Source organism: Chrysemys picta, chromosome 3, assembly GCF_011386835.1.
Source record: "Chrysemys picta bellii isolate R12L10 chromosome 3, ASM1138683v2, whole genome shotgun sequence".
In the NCBI taxonomy this organism is placed as follows: domain Eukaryota; kingdom Metazoa; phylum Chordata; order Testudines; family Emydidae; genus Chrysemys; species Chrysemys picta.
In genome coordinates, this window is record NC_088793.1 from 190827543 (window position 1) to 190845318 (window position 17776).

Consider the following 17776-nt stretch of genomic DNA (forward strand, 5'->3'; position numbering starts at 1 on the left):
GCAGGAAGAAAGAAAATAAAATAATGGTGACAACGTATTGCAGAAGTTGCAATGTGAATTCTTGTTTCCTCTGTGTAGCAAAACAAAACTAATGCACATACTGTATGTCACACTCTGTGTTTATGAAAACTCAAACAGCCACTATTTTGACAATAAAATGATGACTTCCGCTGCCAGAAAACAGAAGTTATTTCACCAGCGTTTGTTAACTCATTATCATTTTACTTCTCAGCTTGTCATCCAAGTAGTATTAAAAAAAAAAAAAAAAAAAAACAGCTTACACACGAGCTAGTTTTTGCCTAGAACATGGATACAGATAAGGTAGGAAAAGCTTATTGACCAACAGGTACCTGCTTTGGACTGAGATCAGACAGTTCCCCATGCCCAAACAACAAGAAGCTACTAAAATGGCCTACTCACAAAAGTTCATGATTTAGTCTAATCTCAGAACACCTTTTTAGGAAATTCCATCCCACAAAAAAAGACATGAAATAAATGACACTATGACCACTCATTAAACATAAAAAGAACAGGAGTACTTGTGGCACCTTAGAGACTAACAAATTTATTAGAGCATAAGCTTTTGTGGGCTACTGCCCACTTCTTCGGATGCATATAGAGTGGAACATATATTGAGGAGATATATATACACACACATACAGAGAGCATGAACAGGTAAGTAAATTTGTTAGTCTCTAAGGTGCCACGAGTACTCCTGTTCTTTTTGCGGATACAGACTAACACGGCTGCTACTCTGAAACCTGTCATTAAACATAGCCACTGAGGCTAAAACAGAGGTGTCCATTCCCCTCATCTCCCAGATCACCCTGTTCGGTTTTCTTCACTAGCTTCCTGTTGAACACTAAGTTAAATTCAGGATTTTTGTCTTAATTTTTAAAGCACTCCTATTAAATTTGCCCAGGTTACCTTAGGGGCCAGTCATTGATCATGACATCCCACAACAGATAAATTCCATTGAAACAATGGAACTGGCAACCCAAAGATTGAGATCCGTAGACAGGAGACAGCTTTCTTGGCAACTAGTCAACAACTGTGGAACTCACTTCTGGAAGAAATCAGAATGACCACAAATCTGTGTGCCTTCCAAAGAAAATGTAAAGCCCAGTTTCCTGACCTAGCTTTCCCACACTACCGGCACCTCCACCAAAATCACTTATTAAAATCTAAAAACCAAGATACCCTACAACAAAAACTTAACACAATATAGAGGAAGGGAAAAAATACAGAGATCTTCTTGTGCTCACTAATATATTAAGTTACTCAGATTGCACAGCAATGGATTCAGCATGCGAAGCAATGGAGAAATTAGATAATGGAGACCACATCCTGCCTCCTCTATATATATATATACACACATACAGAGAGTATATGTGTGTGTATATATATCTCCTCAATATTTATTCCACTCTGTATGCATCCGAAGAAGTGGGCTGTAGTCCACGAAAGCTTATGCTCTAATAAATTTGTTAGTCTCTAAGGTGCCACAAGTACTCCTGTTCTTTTTGTGGATACAGACTAACACGGCTGCTACTCTGAAATAGTAATTCCTGTTTTTAATTTGTACAACACTGGGAAGGCAAGTTTTATCTGGAATAAACATTTTATCATGAGATAAAAAGCTGAAGATAGTTATAATGCAAGAGATGAACCAATTTTAAAGCTCTAACATTGCTAACTGTACTTCAATAATACTTGAAATAATGGGGCTCAGCAACATACAAAAAACATTACCCGTGATGGGGGGACAGTAGCTTCCTCTTCAGTAGTTTTGCTCTTTTTTCCCTGATCCTGTTCCATCTCTTTGAAATCCCCTAAACACTCTTCAGAAGCTAACCGTTTTCTCCCCTGCACATTTGCTCTTGACTTTGATGGTTCCATATCGCTTTTTCCTCTCCCTCTGCCTCTTGTTACTCCACGACCTTAAAGAAAAAGAAAAAGAGGACATTTATGGGATCCAACCTTGAATGCAACCTTCAAGACCTCAGGAGACCCCAGAAGACTGGAGAAAGGCTAATGTAAAAAGGGGGGAAAATGAGCTGGGAAACTATAGACCAGTCAGCCTGACTTTGATATCTGGGAAGCTACTAGACCAATGTATAAAACATTCAATTTGAAAATACCTGGATGATGAAGGGGTAATCACTAGCAGCCACCATGGATTTACTAAGAACAAATCATACCAAACCAGCTTGATTTCCTTCTTTGATACAATAACTGTTTTGGTGGATGGGGGAAATGCAGTGGACATAATATACCTGGACTTCAGCAAGGCTTTGACACAGTCCCACATGACATTCTGATAAGTCAGCTGGAGAAATGCAGGCTCAGCAGTACCACCATTAAGTGGATACATAATTGATTAAACAACCACGAACAAAGAGTAACTATTAATGGAATGATGTCAGATTGGAGGGAGGTCGCAAGTGGGGTTCTAAAGGGACCAGTTCAGGGTTTGGTGTTGTTTAACATCTTTATTAATGACCTGGATGTAGGAATAGAGAGCAAACTGATCTGATTTGCAGATGACACAAACCTGGGGCTAGCAAACACTTTGGAGGATAGAGCTAAAATTCAAAGGTATCTTGCGAAACTGGAGAACTGGGCTATAGAAAAAATGAAATTCAACAAAGACAAATGTAAGGTGCTACACTTAGGGAAGAAAAACCAAATGCACAAATACAGATTGGGGGGAAACTGGCTTAGCTGTAGGACAGCTGAGAAGAATCTGGGAGCTGTGGTGGATCACAACCTCAACATAAGTCACCAATCCAAGGCTGTTCCAAAAAAAAAAAAAAAAAAAAAAAAGCAAATGCAAATGCAATGTTTGGTTGCATTAACAGAAGTATAGCATGCAAGTCACAGGAGGTGATAGTGCCACTCTGTTCTGCGCTGGTTACGCCTCAGCTGGAGTACTGTGTCCAGTTTTGGTCACCAACATATAGAAAGGATGTAGAGAAACTGGAAAGGAGTGAGCGACAAAGATGATCAAAGTGATGGAATGCAAGCCATACAAACAAGGGCTGAAGGAACTGGGTATGTTTAGTTTGGAAAAGAGGAGAATAAGGGGGTGGGGGGAGATATGATAGCGGTCTTCAGATACTTGAAAGGCTGCCATAAAAAGGATGGAGAAAAGTTGTTTTCTCTTGCCACAGAGGGCAGGACAAGAGGCAACGAGTTCAAACTGCAGCACAGCAGATTTAGATTAAATCTCAGGAAAACCTTCCTAACTGTAATAAGTAGGACAATGGAACAGACAGCCTAGGGTGGTCATGGAAGCTCCTTCACTGGAGGTTTTCAAAAGGAGGCTTGGTAGCCATCGGCCTTGGATGGTTTAGACACAACAAATCCTGCATCTTGGCAGTGGGTAGACTAAATGACCCTTATGGTCCCTTCTAAATCTACGGTTCTATGATTCTAAGATGACAAATCCTGGCCATATTAAGAATCAACAGTTTTCCTAAGATAAGGGGTGTTGAGCTGAGTTATCTTGGCCAAGTCAGGTAGCTACATACTGACTATCTATACTTCCGCTGCAGTTTCAATTGAATACAGTAGTCTTTACTTGCTGTTCTCCCTGTTAAATTTGAATATACAAAATTAACCGCTATGAATAGATGATTTGAGAAGGGGGCTTCATAAGAATGATTAAGGGAGAGAGATTCAGTGCATGGCAGAGGACATACTGGACTCTCTTATTTCGCTGATATTGTAGCTTATTAACTATGTAATGGTAAAATAGTCAGGTAAATGGCTTGTACAATGTGTCTTTTATGTAGTATCTTTCACACAAGAGTATCATGAAATGTTGCAGACCATTAACGTTTACACAAGCAAGTTACTATAGTAAACCTGATTCTGCTAAATATACTACCAAATTCACTGTCCATTTTGGTCAATTTCACAGTCATAGGATAATAAAAATTGTAAATTTAATGATTTCAGCTATTTAGATCTGAAATTTCAGTGTTGTAATTGTAGGGGTCCTGACCCAAAAAGGAGTTGTGGGGGGTCGCAAGGTTATTGTAGGGGAATGCGGTACTGCTACCCTTCCTTCTGCACTGCTGCTCATGGCAGCTCTGCCCTCAGAGCTGGGCAGCTGGAGAGCAGTGGTTGCTGGCAGGGAGCCCAGCTCCGAAGGCAGAGCTGCCGTCAGCAGCAGTTCAGAAATAAGGATGACATGGTATGGTACTGCCACCCTTACTTCTGTGGTGTTGCCTGCAAAGCTGGGCCCTCCGTCAGCAGTCGCCACCCTCCGGCTTCTGAAGGCCGCAGCGCAGAAGTAAGAGTGACATAGTATGGTATTGTCACTTACTACTGTGCTGCTGCTGGCGGGGCACTGCCTTCAGAACTGGGCACCTGGCCAGCCGCTGCCACTCTCCGGCTGCCCAGCTCTGAAGGCAGAAGTGCAGAAGTAAGGGTGGTAATACCATGACCCCCTAAAATAACCTTGTGACCCCCCCATAACTCCCTTTTGGGTCAGGACCCCCAATTTGAGAAACGCTGGTCTCCCCCATGAAATCTGTATAGTATAGGGGAAAAGCACACAGAAGACCAGATTTCACTAGGGGAGACCAGATTTCACAGTCCATAATGCGTTTTTCATGGCCGTGAATTTGTTAGGCCTATTTATAGGAGTTATTTGAGAGACACTTTCTGCTTAGCCATTACACCAGGCAGCACTGAATGGGAAAGTGAATAGAGAATCCCCTGCTCCTCTTGCAGCCTGCACAAACCAGGCAAAATCTACAGTCCCACCCACTACGTATCTACTTCTTCTGGGGTATACAGTGACGAAGAGGAAGAGAGGAAGCCAGGGCTATAGTCCCACTCCTGATGCACCAGCGCACAATGTGGGAACAGTGCAGCAAGTGGAGCAAGCTAGGAAAAACAGGGGGTGGAAGTAAATGAGAGAAAGAGAAAGGTTGGAGAATGGAGAATGGAAGATAAATGAAAAATTTCAAATTCATTTTATATTGAATCATTGAAAAAAAACCTAAATATTTTTGAAAAAAATGAACAAAAAATGTTTTATTTAAACTCTTCATGGAAATAAAAAGGGAATTTTTTCAACCGGCTCTAGGTCACAATCTTAAAGTCTAATATCTGGTTCTATAGCACCTAGGTCCAGAAGATAGTTTGTTTCCTGACATAAAAGATGCTCATGGGCAGGATCCCCAAAGAGGAACAGGCGGGGGCGGGCAGGGGAGAGGGAGGTAAAAGTGGACTGAATATCCCAGGGAGATGATCTCCAATACCCACTTGTCTGTGATTATGTGCTCCCAGTTTTGATGAAAGAATAAGGTGGTCACCAAATGAATGCAGATGTTGATTGTTGCAGCAAATAAAAGTGGCAGTGGTAACTAGGGGCCTCGACCAACCGATCAACATTGGTGTTCAGATGTTGATGGCTGTGATGTTGATGATTGTAGAGCAGCTAGTTTCTGTTTTTGTAGTCTTTGTCATTTCCGTTGGGGTTCATAATGCCACTGGGGAGGAGGAAATTGAGCTGGCCGGGATCTCTGTGCCATCTGGGACTTACTGTATCTCCTTTTTTGTGAAGGTGTGTAAATTACCAGGGAATGCAACATTGCTCTAGAGTCTTAATGTGTGGAGGGATTCACCTGTTCTTTCTGCAAATAATTTGGATCCCTCAAATGGGAGGGCTTCCACTGTGGATTGTACCTCCTTTGGAAAGAGAGAAAGGTGAAGCCATGGAGCTCTCCACATAACCACTGTTGCTGAGATGGAGCAAGCAGCTGTATCAATAGCATCCAGAGAAGCCTGAAACAATGTCCTCACGAGGAGCTGACCCTCAGCAATAAGTGCCTGAAAGTGTTCTCTTTGATCAGTTGGGAGATGTCTGATGAAGGCATTTAACTTAGAGTAGTTGGTATGATTGTACTTTGCCATAAGGCAGTGATGGGTAACCAGCTGCCAGTCAGGGTAATCCACTGGTGGGCCACGAGACAGTTTGTTACATTGACCGTCCACAGGCACGGCCGCTCGCAGCTCCCAGTGGCCGCAGCTCACCATTCCTTGCCAATGGGAGCTGCGGGAAGCAGCAGCCAGCACGTCCCTGTGGCCCATGTCGCTTCCCGCAGCTCCCATTGGCTGGGAACGGCGAACCACGGCCACTGGGAGCTGCGAGCGGCCGTGCCTGCGGACGGTCAATGTAAACAAACTGTCTCATGGCCCGCCAGCGGATTACCCTGACGGGCTGCAGGTTGCCCACCACTGCCATAAGAGCTTGGTAATTAGCAATCCTAAATTGTAGGGTCACTGATGAATATGATTTTTGCCCAAAGAAATCCAGTTGTTTCCAGTCCTTGTCAAATGGTGTCAATTTAGCATGGTGCTGTCTTCACATTCATTTACTACGTCAATGAAAATTCAGAGAATTCAGGGATGGGTGAGAAAATAAAATAAAAAGTCGATATCCTTAGAGGGAACCTAATATTTTTGTCTGCTCTCTTGCAATGTGGAAGGTATTGTGTCTGTATCTGCCACGTAGTTTGTGTTTGGTCAAGCAGGGCCTCATTGACAGAGAGTGCAATGCTGATAATGAAGTATGCAAGATGTCTAGTAGCTTGTGTTTTGACTGCCTCACTTCTTCAAGCGGAATGTGAATCCACTACTCTCTTAATGAGATCTTGAAACTGTTTGAAGTTGTCTGCCAGGATTGGTGGGGGAGACATAATGGCTTCCTCAGGAGAGGATGACGAGATGTTGGTCATAGGAGTAGCCTCCTTGTCTAGTCTCTCTTCCTGCTACTCAAATGACTCCTTTTTAAGATTGGGGGCCTGGATAACTAAGCTGAAGGAGACTGTCATCCTCTATCCCTTTGGATGACACTAGAGGTCCTCGAGAATTGGTGCCTATAAGCTGCCCATGGGTCCCAGTATTGCCACTGAGCTGGTGCAAGGGTGTCCTTACCAACTGGGTAGACAGTGTTTCCCATGGTGGTAAACTGGGGCTGTAGCAGTTTCTGGATGACTAGTTCTGTGATATTGTAATGGGGAATCTTCCACAGACACTGAATATAAATCATCCTCCTCCTCCTCTTCATCATCGCTTGACAGAGGTGGAACAGTCATGGACGCTGGGGGAGATTGCCTTGGTACTACACGTAAGTCAGGGGACCAAGATGTGACCATTACCAAAATCATGTCTGTGCTGAGCAGAGACAAGTCAGGCATCTCCAAGACTAGTAAGTCTTTAGAGGAAACGAAATTCCTGCAGTATCAGAGTAGTGGTCTGTACCACTGAGGCAAGCTCCGACGAATGGCCATTAGATGTCATTCTGGTCTTCTGCAGGACCGAAGTACTTGATAACTGAGAAACAAAGTATGATATAGATAAGGAACTCTGAACTCAGACTCTGCTAAGGCTCTGTCTCAGGCCAAAGGCGATTGAGAAGGAACTGCGGGCGGTTTGCCCACACAGCGCTATTTAGCACCAAAGCAGAGCATGAGATGGAGAGAGCACATGTGTGGACCGAGCAGACACTGCTACCTAAAAATCTCGGAACTGAGGTGCAGTGGCGTGAATAAACCTAGAGTGGAGCACCCACAGGAACACTACTCAAAGAACACCACGCAGTTTATGCATACAAACCATTAAAGAGGAAAATTCTCAGCAATCAGCACCCAAACAACCTCTTTCCCTGGATTGTTGTTGGCATTTTAAAGTCAGATTCATTTATTATTTGTATTACCGTATCATCTAGGAGCCGCAGTCACGCACCAAGACCCCACTGTGCTAGCACTGTACAAACAGAACAAAAAGACAGCCCCTGCCCCAAAGAGCTTACAATCCAAGTAGAAGACAGAGGACAGATCAATACAGAGAGGGAGCACAAAGAAACGGTGAGACCATATTGATCAGTTTGATAGGCAGTGGTCCCAGTACACCAGAAGCCTATGTGTTAAATTTTTTTAACGCTGAAGTCAATGACAGCTTCATCCTTTTCCTTGTCAAATATCAATAGACTGAATCTGTACCCTGTGTCATATTGAATTAAACTAACAGACCACATTTTAATATGCTTCCCCCTCAGAGATACTAAATGATATTAATACTCATATCTGAATCATAAATAGGACAATACATGACGAATATGGAATGGTTTTGTTACTATCCATTTATAGGAAAGTGGCAGTATTTAACATTACCCGTGAAGAATTCTGGAGGCTTTTATATGATCGGATGGGGTGGATGACTGAACAATTTTAAATGAGGTAATCAGCACCTAAGTGTCATTCACCATCATAGTTGTGAATCTCTCCAGTAACTTCTATTTACAAACATCAAAACAATGGTAAGTTACCAAGACTAACTGTAAAATAATGATAGTTTTCACAAAAAAAAGAATTTACAATATTTTCATTTTCCAAAGAAGTTTGTACTTCAAAAATTGGAACTAATATATTGGCAAAAGTACTACTCTGAACTCTGATGAACAGCCTTCCTTGCTCCTTCAAGCAAATCCCAGATTCTTGTGAGGGTAGCAAGTAGTAACAACTCTAGGAAGAAGCTACCCTAGTAGTCTCATCCACCGAACAGATAGACTTGCATTGCTACCTCTCACCCAGTATGGCTAAAAATTGATGATTTTTTTGAAAAAAAAAGTGGTCTTTTTTTAAACTGAAATCTGATTTGTTTAAATTTTATTTAAATTTAAAGTTTTTCATTTTAAAAATAAAGCTGTTTAAAATGAAATCTGAATTTAATACAAAATATGGTAAGACCCAACTTATTATAATCTCCTAAAACTTTTAAATAAAAAACAAATATGCTGAAGCCTATATCAATATGCATGAACCTCTATCAAAAACTTTGAGTTAAAAACTGCTTTTCTATATAAAGAAAGAATAAGGGGGAAAGCATCTAACTTTTGATTTCAAAGTTCAAAAATATGGCACAATAAGTCATGTACTTGGGCTTGAACTTGTGGGGGATGCAGGGGCTGGCAAACTTATCCCAGGCTTTGGGACCTGGCTTCTGATGCCAGGAGACGTTATCATGCATCTCATCAGGATCATCCACTGAGCCCATCTGCAAGGTCTCATACTCTTCTCCCAATCTGAGCTCTGCTTGGCTCAGTTCTCAAATTCTGAATATTTATGACTCCACCAACCATGAAAACGTATCTCTAGTTTGTGGAAAAACATTGATCTGCCCACTAACTACCAGCCCTTGCTTCAAGGCACTTCAAATTAATGACCTTCCTGTAGCTCCTTGCATACGTACACAGACGGAGATACAAACAAACAGGGGAGTTATGTAACAAGAGAGAAGGAGCAAGGTGTGCAACCAGAAAGAAGCAACACTGGTGTCAAAGTGAAGGACACTGTGGGAAGAAGGGACAACATTCTTCAGAGTGCAGCCTGTGTTGATTTCAACATCTGGGAACTGGCGGGGGAAAAACCAGCACTGTCTGCAAGTCATAAAAAAAAGACCCCATTCGGGAATCTCTTCAACAAATCCCTGTACCTCAGGGTTAAAAAAAAGGAACATGTGCCAAATATAAACAGGGCAGCAAAGAGATGCAAGGTCTGGTTCTCAGAATGAAATATTATGAAACATGCTTCTCAGAAGGCAATGACTTTGAAGATGATGCTGCGGACATCTCTGAACAATCTGGATGAACTGGATAGTGAACTCATTTTTGCACCATTCTTATGGGCTGCCTACCATGTCTTCCTATACTGGTAAATTGCAGAGTTGTTGTAACTGTGTTGGTCCCAGGATATTAGGGAGACAAGGTGTGTAGCTCAGAAGTTGGTTCAATAAAAGATATTACCTTGCCCACCTTGCCCATTCTGTATACTAGAGAATGATAAAAGTAGACAACAACAAACTAAAGAGAAATGTAGAAGATGTGCTAAATACACTGAAACCTATTTCCATAGCCTTGGACAAATTGCAGAAAGATTGCTACAGTATTGCTGATGCTGCTGAAATTTGGGAAAAAAACTTCAAGACACGTTTTTTTGGAACTACAGGCACTATAAAACTAATCAGTATTGTTACACAGGTAAACTTGTCATCAAGGTGTAATCTATCAAGAAAAAACATTAACAAAACCAAACATGTAAAAGAAAGAAATTGTCAACAAGCTTTTAGGAAGGCAAATGTGCCCTCTGTGTCAGGCTTACAGGTCAGAATAAAAGTGCTAAAACATCAGGTTATTGTTAGCTCACCCTCTCTTTGGATGCATGCTGCAAACACCAGAGACCATAACATGTGAGACAAGGGAAGCAATAGAAGCGAATATGTTCAGTCATCTGTCAAACTATAAAGAGGAATGTAAAGAGGATTCCATGGAGGAAAAATAATTAGTTTATACCCCCACTTTACCATATTGATGGTCAGATGAGATCAAAGCAGAGAATATGCATATTGTCATAAGGGAAGTACTTTGTATTCATTACTAACCTACCTCTTTTAGGGACTGGAGTTGAAAGACTTTGAACCATGAGGTCTCCTTGCAACATCCAAGATGGAAGCATTCTTTTCCTCCAGACAGGCTTTAGCTCCTCACTTTCATTACAACTAGCAGAAAACAACTGAAATAATGTTTGTTGATTAGTACCATAGTACTTTTTTTTTCTAGTTTTAGGATACAGAAACTATGAAAAAAAGACTTGGTTCAAAAGACATTTGTAAGCAGCTTTGTCTTCATAAAGAGCCTGAATGGATCTGGTTTTCTTGTAGGTACAGCTTAACAGAAGCAAAAGCCAGTCATAATGCTGAACATTTTGGCACCACCTACTCTCTCAGTATTTAAAGAAGCCTCTCTTTACTCCTTAACCCTTGGAAGAAAGCCTATGTTCATTTACAGACCAAAAGGTTCATAAAAGATCTCACTGATACCTTGTCACTGATGCCACATGGCTTGTGCCCACTGAAGCATCAGAAAGCCTGGAGACAGTGAGAGTAAGGAACACTGAATTACTATGCAGAATGGGAGATGCAAAAAAGTTCAGCATTTTTCAAGTGGCTATTTCACTCCCTGCTAAGTTATGCTCAGAAACAAAGACTCCAGAACTGGGCTAGAGAAACAAGAAAAATATACAGACTCTGCTTTTAAGAAGGGATAAAATATATTTTGAAAGTCTTGTAAGTGTGATGAAGGCTGGCATTTCAATTGTACTTAGAAAGAAAAATATCAGCTATAGTATGTTATCAAAGAGCAATTGTCCTGCGTGTCTGTCTTTGCATGACATTGCTGTCTCCATTAGAAAAGCAACAGTAGTAAAAATAAAATCAAATTGGCATCTCAATAATTACACTATCTGAAAGCCATTTTACTCAGCCACAGTAAGATAAGACAGTTTTGAAAATTCTGTTGTTTGCAAATTCTGGCTCTAAGCCTCTTTACCACAAACATAAGGAAACATTAACACTACAAAGGCAGGGTAATATGAACCTTTTTTCTGTATTCTGTCTGACCCTGAACACACAACTCCACAGCTGTAACCAAGTGGAAGAAGCTGTGTGAACAGGACATGTGGATCTTATTCCCTGACCTAACCCCAGAACTGTGTGTCCACGGTTCTAGATGCAGAGCACAAGACGAGTGTGAACTTCAGAGGCTTTTCAGCAGGGTACAAGCACTGTGTTGTGTTGTACATTCCCCTAAGCAATGGCTTTTGGGGCATTTTCCTGTTCATAGTCAGAGCCCTGACCTTACCTGACCTTTCTTCCAGTATATCACACTGCTTTGGAACACAACAGGTTTTGTAAGGACATAATCAGAACTCAACACTTGTTTCTCCCACAAAATACAAATTTTATTTCTGATATCACTCACTAAACAAAGCCATTCTTTGTTCTGAAGAAATCTTTTACTGCTTTGCACCTGTTTATAGTGCTGCAAGTATAAGAAAAAGCTCAGGAACGTCAGCTTAAGGCTTTTGTAACAGCCACAATTTTTTTGGAAATTCTATTATAGTAAATAAAATCAAGATAATGTATTCTCAAACAGCCTCGATTTGTCAAAGAACCTACTCCCCCATGAAGGGCTTTAAAAAGGTACAGAGACAAGAACAAAAACAATTTTCATTTTACCCGATTTTCAGTCCACCCTTCCAAAAATACAGACATGTTGCAATATTTAATCAGATATTAACACCCACCGAACTCTTGGAAGAAGTCTCACTTTTTGGAATTTCTGCTGTCCTTTCCAATAGAGAATGTGCTTTCACTTGTATGTTGTTATTGGAACATGAAGTTAATTCTACTAAAGATGGATCACAAGACATCTTGATAGGATGACCACTTGAAGAGGATTTATTTGCTGTTTCATCTGCAGCAATCTTGCTATTTTTCCTATAGTATATTAAAATGCATCTTTTAGTGGGGAAAAAAAATCTCAAAAACTTCCTTTATCTATTTGAACTGAACACACGTTTATTTCCGCTCTAAATGTCTATTTTCACTCAAATGTCATAATGTAGAAGCAAACCTCAGTTTCAGATATTAAGTGACCAACAAAAAACCTCTACTGTATTGCATCTACCATACATATTAATGGTGCTAGAATAACTCTCTCTTAAGTCTGTTGACAATTTTTTACTATGATGTATCTAGGGAACAAACTACATGGTTGCCTAAAAGCAACCAAATCATCAGTCAGCACCGCTTAAGATCCAAGGTTAAGGGTAAGACCATATAAAACCCCAATATAACAAGGTGAAACCAGATTTGCATTATTGACCATAAAATAAACTGGTTTCTGCCTTCATTTAACTGTAGGAGCGGTTAACTTACAATACTACTACTGCGTTATTGAAAATGATCATTTTTACCATAAAATGAGTACAGTTTTTGAAGTGTGTTATTCAAATTCTAAAAGATACAAATATTACAGTAGTAATCAGCAGCATAAAATCCTAAAATAGAACAGACAGAAAAGCAAACTTTCATTCCCAGCTTTCATATCTCAAACAAACATTCATTTTCCATTCTCTGTAGCAGTAGCTCATTTTTCATTCTGTTATACTAGCTTATTTCCAAGTAGAGAGTACAAATTGTTGTCGCTTTACAAATTAGAAATAGTAAACAAAACTATATATAATAGATTAAATGCACTTCTTCATTTGGGGCCTAATTCAGCACGGTACTTGCGCATAAGTCTAACTTCTACTTACATACTTGTATAATTCAACATACATTGTTTTGTCATAAAATAGCAGGTAATTAATTGATAAACATTTGCACTAGGCTGAAATTTGACACATCTATTTATGTTTTTCAATCTTTACATAGGTTTTTGCTTTTTAACAAAAATAGAAATCTTCTTGGCTGTTCCACTGAGGCTTGTGGACAACCATAATGCCCTTGGGAAAACGAGAAGTCAGTGCATTTTAAAAAAAAATTCTAAAGTTTAAAAATTTCTAACAGTTTAAAATATGATTCAGGATCTTCAACTGTACTTTAACATTTGCCCGTCTACTAGCTCTCTCCTCTTCACAACTTGGAAAGTATGTAGTATCAAAGAAAACACACGGTGAATTGAAAATTTAAGGTATGCAGTAGTTTTTGGTTACTATAGGAACTATCTGAAGTACAGTGTCTATCAGCAATGTAATTGTTTCAGTCTTTCAAATCAGTTGTCCCCTGAGAGTGGTGTTCGTGGTCATTTTTCTGCTCCTCCAGCAATAAATATTTTGCTAACTCACTTACCAGAAAAAAAGTTAGATCTAAAGGGCTGCATCTAAAATGTTTTAAAAACAAGATTCGAGATCAGGATGTATGGAAGTAGAATCCTTTTATTGGTTGCTAACCAAAGCTTATTTTTTAAATTAAAACTACATTAAACATTATACTACCTATTTAAGTAAAGTTCCGTTTCCCCCACAATTTCTAAAACACAGGTTTTCAATGGGAGTTGGGTGCCATGCCTTTGAAAAATCTCACCCGTGAGATATAAAAGCACTTTTGAATCTATTTATTAAAACATTGACAGGTAAGAATGATAAAGCAGATACATGTTTCTCATTCCCCACAACCTCCCCGCCAGATACTACAATAAACCACTCACTGGGGCCCCAGGATTGGGACTGCATGTATATCGGATATGGATTGATCTAGTTACTTTATGCTTTCCCTCTATGTTCTTAAGGAAGAGATACAATAATTTAAACTTGACTTTAAGCAGATGTTTATTTGGATTTATTTTTTGTTCATTCAAGGTCTGTTGTGCCTTAGAAAACTATAATTAACAAGTTTATATTACAAATAGTATTACTATAGGTTTTTCCACGTCGGATAGCGTTACCTTAGTGTGCTTTCCACATCTGAGTGTGTAGAGAGGACCTTGAAAATGTATTTGTCTATTAACAGGGAAAAGCTGTCACCTGGGCTCAAAGAGTGCCATTCATCTGTTTCCAATGGTAATAGATGGCTATTCTCGGATGATTGATAAAAACAAGGATTTACATGGACCTGTCAATTTAAAAAAAGAACATTGGTATACCATATGCTATGCTGTAGGAATTCTAGTAGCTTACATTACACAGTGAAGCATTGACTCAGTTACTAAAACAATTCCACATATTTCAGCAACCTTTGAATAGTTGTTAGCATGTTAAACAGAAATAAAGTACAGTATTAGAAAAAACAACTGATTCCCACTTATAAACTTTTTTATATCGATATTATGTATGTACTGGTAGCTGCTCAATAGAAGGTATAGGACTGAGTTTATATTTCCATTTCTATTTAAATTTTGTTTGGTTTCTATGAAGATGAAATAATTCCTGTACCAATTTTACACCAGAGGTCTAGGTAAGATTTAATTCTGGGGAAAATGTTGAAAAAAATTAAATATTTTCAGTGTTCTAAACCATTTAAATGACTCATTTGATAAATTAGACCTTGTAGATAGGACCAGAGCAACTCACTGGCAAACTAGGCATGTTCCTAGTAGGACTCCAATTTTGAGGGCAGGGGGAGAACGACCAACATTTTGTTTTGGCCAATGCAGATTTCTGCGTGAATTGAAAGAACTTCACTTGAGGGGTATTGTGACCCCATGTGCTAGGTAATGCCACCACTCGCTCAAGTGAGTGAAGTTTTTTCAGTTCACCCACACATCTGCACCAGTGGATGAGTGGGAAGAGATAGTCCTCACCCTGCCACCATGCAACGGAGACTCACTTTTCCATTCCCAACATAGTAAAGGAGAGGAGGGTGGCACTGGGTAAAGAAGCCACTTCCTTCTCCAACAGTAGTAAGTGTACAGTCTGGGATGGGAATTTACTGCAGTGGCATGTATGGGAGGGAACATCACTGAAGTGTATTTTGCCCTTCCTTCCATCTCTCCTCCTCTGTGTCCGCCCCCCATTTATGCTTGCATTTCCCATCATTTTGTGACTATTACAGCAAACAATGCCTCTTTTGGGACCAGCAAAGAATAAAAAAAGGAACCGGAGGTGGTGGTTGTTATTCAGATTAGAAGGCAGGATCCCAGAAGTGTATGTTTCCCTAGGGCCTACAGATTGTAGACTAACTTTTTATTGATCTCTCTAGTCTCAACAGTCAGACTTCAAAACTACCCACCTTTGTGAGTATCTAAGATTTTAGATACATTAGATGAAGTATATGAATTAATGCAGTTAATTCTATTAGCTATCAAAACTACTTTGATTTTCATAGAGAAAGCTTATAGAAACTGATGTCTGCTATGGGCTTGCTTACATAAGAACTACTGTCCAATGGGCTAGGAGCGTCTGCAACTAGGAAGAGCTAGGCCTGTATCCTGCAAAAAACTTACTATGTACTGTGCATCACACGCTAACAGTCCAACTGGAATCAATGGAACTGTTCCCAGTGCATAAAATTAAGCACATGGGTACTACTAATCGGTGAAACAAGCAATTTTAGGTGACCTTGGCATTATAATTGTTCCCTATAGAATAAAGTCACCTAGGTCAACTTCTCAGCTTCTCCGTTCAATTCTGCAAGCTGTATTTGCAAAGATTGCAATCACTATTTATTTGCACTTCTAACTGGTTGACAGATGACATTTATTCACATTCACAGAGAATAATTAAAATTAATAATTCAGTGATGGGGAGTAAGATAACAGTATGAACTTTGTTTAATTTATTTAGACAAGAAAATAAGTGAAGATCTCTGAAAACTTCCCTGTTCTTACAGCATATACACATCACAATAAGATTCTATTCCTGCAATATAAAAAGCACAGGGTTAAATTTCAGAAGCATGACACATTTATCTTATCTTCTGATCTGTTCCATAAACCTCTAACTGTAAACATTTTTTTAAAAATACCTATTAACTCTGTCAAGAGAAAAGGTAGTGTGCTCTTCAGGATAAATGTAAAAGCTAAAGTAATTATTTGTCTTTGATGTGTCTAGGAAATTGGAAAAAAAAATAGCTGTACTCTATCCTTCTTCAACTATTATTGGCCCTCCATGATTATCCTGCTTGAAGATAACTCCTGAAACTTCTGACCATTTTTAAAATAAAGTTATTTAACACCTCTGGTTCTTCTTATTTTACTGCAGTGTAAACAAACCCTGAGTGACATCAAGCACAGCAGCACTGAGCTACCAATCAGAGGAAAGAAGAGGCTGAAGGAAGAGTGGCAGACAAGAACAGTAGTAATTAACCGTCAGTCCGAGATGGGAAAATATGGGCCTACTGTGTGTCAGCCACACAACTAATGCTTTGGGAGAAGAAGACAGCAAAGAAGGTCTGAGGTAGAACTTGTTCAAATGTGCAGTCTGATCGGAGGTCTGTTATGACTCGGAAGCCATGAAATTGGATCTAAGTTTTTCAGTTACAGTCAAGTTGTTAGCCGTGCAAGAAAGGCAAACAGTAGTTTAATTTTCCAGACAAGCCAGAATAGGCTATGTAACAACTTTCAGAAGCTTGCAAATTCTACTTCTGGGGGGATTCTGCACCACTGCACATGCGCAGAATTTATGTCCCTGCAGATTTCTTTGCTTCCCTGCAGAAGAATGACTTTCTGATGGGGAAGCCACAAGAGCGGTCATATGACTCTCCACAGCATGCACTATGTTCAGGTGCCCAGGCAGCCGGCAGAGAGGTAAATTACTGTGGGGCAGAGGGCGGCACTAAAGAAGACCTGGCCAGTGGCTCCTACCCTGTGACAGGATCAGCTGGTAGTCCCAGTTTGGCTGGGGAGCACGGGACTTCCTCTTTCCCTGCATGGCATCCGGGGTTAGGTCAGACCCACTCCCAGATTTCTTCCCCGGCTGCAGGAAGCTCTGCAAATTCCCCACACACACTTGTTTCCTGAGTCCATCGCTCCTCAGCTGCAGGGGGAGGGATCCTTGTATAGGGAGCTGCTCCCCCATCCACCCAACCCCTGTGCATCTAGACCCCCTTATACCTCATGAAGCCTCCTCCCACCCCGCAATCAGAGCCCCCCCACCCTGATAAGCCCCACTCCCCCTGCACCTGGACCACCCTGACGAGCCACACCCAGATCCCCACCCCATCAAGCGCCAACCAGATGCACCTGGTTCCCCACCCCACTGGGCACCACTCCACCAGCATCTGGAACCCCCACTGACCCCCCACACCCAGACCCCCCTGCCGAGCTCTATCCCCCCCACACCAAGACCCCCCCCCACGCTGAGCCCAAACCACCTTCACCTGGACCCCCCCTGCAGAGTCCCATTACCATTGCACCCAGAACCCACCCAACAAGCCCCTGTTCACCCAGACCCCCCCCTCCACCTGGATCCCCAACTGA

The 17776-nt window shown here is 40.7% G+C and overlaps 1 protein-coding gene across 3 annotated transcripts in view; it reads right to left on the reverse strand.

The window, feature by feature from the left end:
* APLF (aprataxin and PNKP like factor) overlaps positions 1-17776 on the reverse strand; it is a 101389-nt gene that overhangs the window by 52320 nt on the left and 31293 nt on the right. For all 3 annotated transcript variants that reach the window (XR_010599948.1, XM_005312352.4, XM_065589676.1), the window contains exons 3-6: positions 14306-14472; positions 12162-12354; positions 10463-10589; positions 1753-1940 (exon numbers count right to left, since the gene is read on the reverse strand). Coding sequence is in view for 2 of the 3 variants with exons in the window: in XM_005312352.4 (XP_005312409.2) it covers positions 1753-1940; positions 10463-10589; positions 12162-12354; positions 14306-14472 (675 nt within the window). In the remaining variant the exon portion in view is untranslated. The remainder of the gene's footprint in view (positions 1-1752; positions 1941-10462; positions 10590-12161; positions 12355-14305; positions 14473-17776) is intronic.